At 46.5% G+C, this 8,577-nt stretch overlaps 1 protein-coding gene across 1 annotated transcript; it reads left to right on the forward strand.

Annotated features, from left to right (window-relative positions):
• The first annotated feature begins 250 nt into the window (after window positions 1–250).
• On the forward strand, window positions 251–8,145 carry LOC137543275 (protein kinase C theta type-like). Its single transcript, XM_068264671.1, has 4 exons — window positions 251–456; window positions 3,809–3,897; window positions 5,134–5,399; window positions 7,481–8,145. The coding sequence occupies exons 3-4, from the start codon at window positions 5,182–5,184 to the stop codon at window positions 8,142–8,144; spliced, it is 882 nt and encodes a 293-aa protein (XP_068120772.1). The 5' UTR covers window positions 251–456; window positions 3,809–3,897; window positions 5,134–5,181; the 3' UTR covers window position 8,145.
• Window positions 8,146–8,577: the final 432 nt, after the last annotated feature.

Consider the following 8,577-nt stretch of genomic DNA (forward strand, 5'->3'; position numbering starts at 1 on the left):
CTGTATTACTGAGCATACCTAACTATAGCCCATAATCGCATGATCATGTATCTTGCAGTGTTTGTTTGAATAACTTTGTTGTATGTTGTATAACCTTGTTACATCTGTCATTCTTGTATCATTATATATACTTATTGTCCAGTGCGGCGTAATATATTGGCGCTTTAAAAAATCAAAACATAATAATAAAAGTTGCATTTTGCTGAATGTTAGGCTAATCATTTTTTTTTATCTTTGTGTTCACAGGTGATTCTGGTCATGTGGTGGAGGTAGTAGCTGGGGATCCAGCGCCAGGATACCAGTTGTCGGATGCTTCACCTCGTGTGCATCTGGTGGAGGAGAATGAAGAAGCTGATGTTTCTGGTTATGTGGTGGAGGAAGTAGCTGGGACTCCAGCGCCAGGAAATCAGCTGTCTGATGCTTCACCTCATGTGGATGTGGAGGAGGAAGAAGCTGGTAAGTACTACATCATTATTGGTTATTATGCATCTCAAATATATAGGTTAACTTTCCTAGCGGAACGCAGTTTATGAGGCTGCGTCCGCGGGAGGGATTTTTAGAAAAAAATCTTGTTTTAAACTTCGTAGCTAGCACTAGGCTAGCTACCTGTGTCCCCCAAGTCTCCCGGCACCTATCTGCTCCCCCTGACCGCCGCGGGCAACACTCACCCGTCTGCGATCCCGTGAGAGCCGCAGATTCCCAATTAGCTTCAGTCGTCGCTATGGCAACGAACGGACATGACGTCATGACTTCATGCGCTGTCCCGATCCTCCCCATAGCAAAGCCTGGAGCTGATCGGGAGACTGCGCCATCGCGGGATCCCTGTGGGGTATGTATTGCGGCGGGGATCGGGGGGGAGAGCGGAGGCACTTGGGGGGCACAGGTAGCTAGCCAAGTGCTAGCTGAAGACTATGTAACAAATTTCATTTAAAAAAATTCTCCCGGGGCCATGCGATCCCTGCGGTGGCGAGCCTGACACTGTGTCGGGCTTATCCCCAGGGAGGTTAATACTGAGGAATCTATAGCAATGAGTGTACAGCAGGCACACCATTAATGAGTGCTGAGTCGTTGCTATTATCAAGGCGCATTACATTATATTTCTACACTTTCCAATGCAGCTATAGTTGTTCCCTTTGCTCCCCACATCCTAGATAGTGTTGTCCCCCAGGGCCCTGAGCCAGCTGATTGCCCCTCCCAAGGTATCCCCTCCAAGCTAATAGTGGTTATCCAGTGCCCTGCATTGATGCAGAATGGCAGCAGTGCACTCACCTTTCCAGTAGCCAGGCACCCTCCTGTGTCCTTTTGTCACCATCCCCTAACACTGGAGGCTGTTCTCTCTGAGCCGGCAGCATGCTATGTGAGTATGTACATGCTGCCGGGTCACCAGGGCCGGCCTTAGGTTTGACAGCGCCCTGAGCGTAACCAGATTTTGGTGCCCCCATTCATCCTACACACACGCACGCACACACACACACACACACACACTTTTATCCTGAGTTATCTTCTATGAGATAATTTTCATTTTCACTTTAAAATAACTTTTTAAGATTTCAGTTAAAACGCGCTAAGTGTGAAAGGAGCCATAGGAAAACATGGGACTTACTTTGAAAATCAGTTTTCTTTCAGTTTTAACTGAGAGCAACTGATTAAGTGTAAAAGGGTCCTAAGGGGGGATCTGCCTATATATACACTAAATGGGGGATCTGCCTACATATACAAGACTAGTAGCCTATATACACTAAGGGGGGATCTATTATAGGCAGATCCCCCCCTTAGTGTATATAGGCTACTAGTCTTGTAGGCAGATCCCACCTTTAGTGTATATATATATTAGGCAGATCCCCCCTTAGTGTACGGGTAGCACGGTGGCGTAGTGGTTAGCTCTCTCGCCTTGCAGCACTGGGTCTCTGGTTCGAATCCTGGCCAGGGCACTATCTGCAAGGCGTTTGTATATTCTCCCCGTGTCTGCGTAGGTTTCCTCTGGGCACTCCGGTTTCCTCCCACATCCCAAAAACATACAGATAAGTTAATTGGCTTCCCCCTAAAAAATTGTCCCTAGACTATGATACATGCACTACACATTACATACATACACATATGACTATGCTAGGGACTAGATTGTGAGCCCCTCTGAGGGACAGTTAGTGACAAGACAATATATACTCTGTACAGCGCTGTGTACTATGTCGGTGCTATATAAATACTTAATTAGTGTATATATAATACATACACTAAGGGGGTTCTGCCTAAGATATATATACACTAAAGGGGGGATCTGCCTACATATACAAGACTAGTAGCCTATATACACTAAGGGGGGGGAGGGGGATCTGCCTATTACAGGCAGATTCCCCCCTTAGTGTATATAGGCTACTAGTGTAGGCAGATCCCCCCTTTAGTGTGTATGTATATAGGCAGACCCCCACTTAGTGTGTGTGCATATATATATATATATATATATATATATATTTATACATACATATATACATACACTATGTATGTATATTACTTTTACTGGTGGTGTGGGGTCTGTCCAGTCATTTGGGGAGATGGCCAGCCCGAATCTCAAGGGACAGTCACACCCAGTCACCCACTGTCACACAGCCAGGTCAGGGCAGGGTGGCTGACACTGTGCCACTGGCTGGCACACCGCACGCTTCCAACCTCCTCCTGTCACGGGGCCAGCAGCACAGGGCGGAGCCTCTCATACTGCCTCCAAGAGGCTGCAGCAGTTGTTGCTGGTCTTCTCCCCCAGCGGCACCAGAGGGCGGAGCCAGAGAGGAAGACAGTTGCGCTCCGCTGCGCAGCCAAGCTGGAGCCCGCAGCAGCTGCCAGTGAGCATAAATTAACAATATGCGGCCGAGCGACAGGAGAGCGGCATGGCGCCACCCCGTGGAAGCCGGCGGCCGGAGCCCTGAGCGGTCGCTCCGGTCGCACAGGCCAAAGGCTGGCCCTGCGGGTCACATAGGACAGGCGCCAGTGTTCGGGGATGGAGATGGCAGAACATAGGAAGGGGGCGTATTGGCTGGAAAGGTGAGTGTGCTCCGCTGTAAGTACTGCATCAATACAGGACCCCGAAGGAGCGGGCACTATTATCTTGGGGATAGACCTGGTAGGGGACATCAGCCTGCTCTACGGCCCTGAGCATGAGCAATTGCCTAGTTCGCCACTCTAGAAGCACCGCCCCTGTGCCCAGTAAAGAGTGTTATTTCCTTGAGACAACAGCAATTTGATTGGTCCAATCTGATTTGCTCAATCATGCAATTTGATTGGTCAAATTTACCTATGTCTTTCTTTTTCCTACAGGAAAGATCATAGACAATATGTGGATGCTCTGATGATATGATAGATTTGTAGGACTTTTGATTGGCAAGTCACAGCCACATTGATCACATCTCACTTCTGTTTCTTTTGCATAATAAAAAGTGATACAGGATCAAAAGGATCCTGACCAGCTAATCAAAAGGTTCCTGCACTGTGATCACATGACCAGCCCATCACATTTCTCCATGATCTCTCCTTTGGGGGAAATTCTAGGGTAGAAGGTTCATCACTATTTCACAGAGTCCACATGCGGGAGAATGCTGGCTGACATATAGAGGAGTAGAGATAAGTGTGAGAAGGTCCCGGCAGGAAAGATGTGGATGAGCACAAGCAGATCTCTCACTACCTATTAATCTCAGCGAGACATCTGCCAGTGTAGGGCTACCTTTACAACCATGTATAGGCTTTGATTATGTATACGCTTTGGTTTATAGGAAATCTCAGTAGATGATGATATTAATGTGATTTTTCTTTCTCTTCCAAGGCCCGAGTGGAATCCAGACCATCAGGACGCCACTGACTGTGGACAGCTTCAAGTTCCATCAATTTCTCGGACATGGGGCATTTGGCAAGGTAAGTAATTAGATAGATTTCCCTAGGGGCGGGGTCAGACCAGATATGGCTTTAGATAGCCATCTTTATTGGTCTCAGTGGAACTAGATATAGACAGGTAGCAACTCTGGCCTGCAGCATTTTTGCATTGTAGTGGCTGGATAGTGTAATGGTCAGAGATGCTCAAATCCGAATTCGGGTGAGACCCGGATAGTTGCTATGCGGATTTCACCCAGTTACCTGTGCAGGCTGAACGGGGGGGGGGGGGGGGGGTCAAGCTTACCTATCCTCTTCGGTCCATCCCTCGGCGCCTCCCACGATGCGTTCCACACTCGTCACGTGAGTATAAACACTTCCTCCTTCAACCCGAAGGAGGAAGTGTTTGTAATCACATGACCGCCGCGTGGAACGCATCGTGTGAGGCGCCGAGGAACAGACCTAAGAAGACGTCAGATAGGTAAGCTTGACCCCCCTGCCCAGCCCACACAGGTCACATGATGAAATCCGAATAGTAACTATCCGGGTTTCACCCAAATTCGAATTTGAGTATCTTTGGTAATGGTTAAAGAGACTCTGTAACAAAATGTTCAGCCTTATTTCTTCTATCCTATAAGTTCCTATACCTGTTCTAATGTGGTTTGTCTTACTGCAGCCTTTCCTAGTTGCACAGTGGCTGTATTATCTCTGTTATATAATCTAATCTTCTTTCCTTTGACGGCTTTGCCGGGCTCAGGCAGGAATGTGCTGCTCTGCTGTTATAGGCAGAAGCTATACACACCCTCTACACACCCCCTGCAGGCTCCGTGTGAGTCACAGACTGAGCTCCTCTGAGCCTATAACATGCTGTTAGCAGCCATGTCTTTTGTTTGTAAACACTGCCTAAAACTGACAATTACAAGCCAGGATTGCAGGGAGTGGCAGAAACAGCACAGAGGGGCCCAGGAGAACATAATGAATAGAATAGTATGCTTTTTATTGTAAGAATTTTAAAGTACAGATTCTCTTTAAGGGCTCTGCCTCTGACACAGGAGACCAGGGTTCGAATCTCAGCGCTGCCTGTTCAGTAAGCTGCACATATTCAGTAGGAGACCTTAGTCAAGTCTCCCTAACATTGCTACTGCCTATAGAGCGCGTCCTAGTGGCTGCAGCTCTGCCGCTTTGAGTCCGCCAGGAGAAAAGCACGATATAAATGTTCTGTGTTTGTTATTGGTCCATCTTAACTATCGAATACTAAATATTCTCCTCTGTCTCTTCCAGGTTTACCTTGCTTCCCATCGAGCCAGTGACCAACAGCTGGCCATCAAGATGGTCAGGAAAAGAGCATTCCTGAAGAAAGACCCCGAGGTCATCTTTAGGGAGAGTCAGGCCTTGAAGACCCTTAAGAAGGGTCCCTTCATCACCCAGCTCTATGGTACATTCCAGTCGGAGGATTACCTCTACTTTGCCATGGAGTACCTGAGCGGGGGAGACCTGTGTAAACTTATAGATGATGCTGATGTTCCCTTTGACATTACAACCCTAAGGTAAGATTACATACCTCCGAACTTTTTGAGATGAGAAAGAGGGACACTTAAGCCACGCCCCTGCCACACCCCTGATCACACCCCGGCACACCCCTAGCCACACATACCATAAAGATTTTATAAAACAAATATGTTTTATAACTCAAACGACACTGGTCCTTTCAATCCTGGTTAATTTTTCTTCATATTAACACTTGAAAACTAGAAATACATCAATTTAAAGGATGAGAATACAGTTTAGAGTCAATCAAACACACATTTTTTTTCAGTAGAGAAATACCCATATTTATATAGAAAGAGGGACAAAGTCCTGAAAGAGGGACACGTGAGGAGGAAAGAGAGACAGAAGGGCAGGGCTCCCAAAGAGGGACAGTTGGGAGCCATGAGATGACTCTGCTGTTTTATAAAGCTAACAACTGCCCCTCAAGCCCCTGTAACCAGGCCCGGATTTGTGTCACAGGAGCTTATAGTCACAAATGTCTTGGCATCCTAGACTCCGCCCTCCTTGAGCCTACAAATCACTGCCGAACCACACCACAAGTGTGCTGGCTGTCCCAGCTGTCACTTCTCCCTTACTTCCCTTGCCCGCCATGGGTAGCTACAGGTGCCCCTTAGTATTAGGTAGCCAGAAGTACCCTCAATATTAAGTTGCATAGGGAAGGAGAGAGGGGGGCAGCTAGAGCAGCCTTTCTATCATCAGGCGCCTGTAGGCATGTGCCTACAGTGCTTTATGGTAAATACAGCCCTGCCTGTAACCCCTGTGACCTGAGGGTGCCACCTCCCCATCCCCAATATGCAGAGCAGCGCAGGGAGCAGAGTATGTTACCTGTTCTTGTGCCACTCAGCTGCCCTCCTCACATCAGCTGTGCATGATGCTGCATACCTGTCACATGACATGTAAGAGGAGCCAGTAGCCATGTGGAGGTGTGCAGCACACAGAGCCCACCCACTGTGGGGAGGATATCAGAGCAACATGGTGCTGCAAGCAGGGAGCATACACTTCTTCCTGCACTGCTCTGCATACTAGTGTGTGTGTGTGGGGGAGGGGGGTTATCTGCTAGTCTCCCTGTTACAACTATTCCATCTTGTAAATTACCCTTATTAGAAAAGGTTCTGGTAAAATGCTTTATTTACATCACATCAATGTGAGGAAGTCATTTTACACACTGAAATTTGTATTAGATCTTTAGAATGAGTCAGGCTGGGTGCACACATAACATAACGTGAAAAGGCTGCATTTTATGCCATGTTTTCATTTTAAGTTGTGTGCATTTTTTGTGTGTTTTTGCTGCGTTTGCGTTTTTTAACCGTTTTGTGTGCGGTTTTAATGCGTTTGCAGTTTGCATATACAAAACGCATGTGAGATTTGTATGCGTTTTTTATGGGTTTTAATATTTACATTTATGCAAATCACTAGGAAGACAACAGGAAGCGGAAATAATCAGATATCTTTATTTTTTTTAAAAAACGCATCAAAAACGCATACAAAACTTAAAGGGGAACTGAAGTAAGAGGTATACAGAGGCTGCCATATTTATTTCCTTTTAATCAATACCAGTTGCCTGGCAGCCCTGCTGGTCTATTTCTCTGCAGTAGTATCTGAATAACACCAGAAACAAGCATGCAGCTAGTCTTGTCAGATCTGACATTAATGTCAGAAACACCTGATCTGCTGCATGCTTGTTCAGGGGCTATGGCTAATAGTATTAGAGGCAGAGGATCAGCAGGAGGGCGTGGCAACTGGCATTGCTTAGATGGAAATAAATATGGCAGCCTCCATATCCCTCTCAGTTCAGTTGTCCTTTAATATATTGCGTTTCCATTGACTTTCATTATGTGCTTTTTTGATGCGTTCATGCATTATATGCAACAAAACTAGCGATTATAAAAACGCTAAAGTACAAACACACACCCATGCCTTTTTTATGCTGCCCATGGAGTAACATTGGTGCATAAAACGCAGCGGTTTGCAATGGTAGCGTTTCTGCTATGTGTGCACCTGGCCCCATGGATACATCTTTCTGCTTTATTTGTGTATTGAACATGTGATGCTAATAATGATTTTATTTCTCTTCCATCAGACTATTTGCTGCACAGATGGTCATCGGCCTGGAGTACATCCACTCCAAGGGTATAATCCACCGAGACATCAAGCCGGAAAACATCCTTCTGGACGGAGTCGGGAATATAAAGATCGCTGACTTCGGTCTGGCAGCACAAAATGTCTTTGGAAATGCCATGACTAAAGGATGTAAGGGGACCTTGTTCTATATGGCCCCGGAGGTGTTCCTAGAGATGGACTACAACCACACAGTAGATTACTTCTCTATGGGAATCGTGCTCTTTATCATGGCGTCCTTCAGGTACCCATTCCTGAAGGATGAGGAGGATAGGTTTGATTTTGACCTCAGATCCTCCATTTGCTGCACATCTCCAGACTACCCAGCGGAGATGGACATCATGCTGAAAGACTTCTTGAAGAAGCTACTGTGCAAGAGCCAGATAAGGCGTGAAAAACTGGTGAAAAACCTGAGGGAAGAGCCGCTCTTCATCCAGATAGACTGGAAGGACGTGGAGTCCGGAGAGGCACGGCCCCCATTCCATGTGGAACCACCACAGGAAAAACCGAGAGACACACTGACTGTGTTTGAGATCACCTATTCTGAGGCAAAGAGGAAGCCCAGATTGCGAGCTGAGCAGCAACAGCTCTTTAAGTCGTTCTCGTTTGCCAGTGAGGGGTGGTGAGTTGTGTGGAAGACCTGCCACCTTCCAACAACATCAGCCGTCTACTCACTTGGACAACAACATCAGCATCATCATACATCATATTTATAATAAAAAAAAAAATGTCAGTTTGTCTGTATGTATTAATGTTCTGAGATTGTAAATTAACGTACATAAGGTAAAATTTAGCAACAACAAACGGAAGGGCAGCCCCCACCAACAAGAAGTAGCAGACACGCTTGTGGTCCTTCATCTCTTTATCCAAAGAGGAATGGAGTACTAATGTTATAGAAGGGATCCAGCACTTTCTGAAAATTAAGAACCAACTTTTATTTGGAAAGTGTATAGTTGTAGACATAGCCCCTGATGATATGCTATGCAATGAAATGCATAGGGCAGAGCCAGCAGAGTGACGTCACTGGTGGAGAAGTGTAGGAGCGAATGAGCTGCGTCC

This window comes from Hyperolius riggenbachi, chromosome 2 (genome assembly GCF_040937935.1).
Source record: "Hyperolius riggenbachi isolate aHypRig1 chromosome 2, aHypRig1.pri, whole genome shotgun sequence".
NCBI classification, from domain to species: Eukaryota; Metazoa; Chordata; class Amphibia; order Anura; family Hyperoliidae; genus Hyperolius; species Hyperolius riggenbachi.

Bases quoted from the DNA above. Each gene is read 5' to 3' on its own strand.
- LOC137543275 (XM_068264671.1), top strand. From the start codon at position 5,182: ATGGTCAGGAAAAGAGCATTCCTGAAGAAAGACCCCGAGGTCATCTTT. The intron at 5,400-7,480 runs GTAAGATTACAT...CTCTTCCATCAG, and splicing joins TTTGACATTACAACCCTAAG to ACTATTTGCTGCACAGATGG.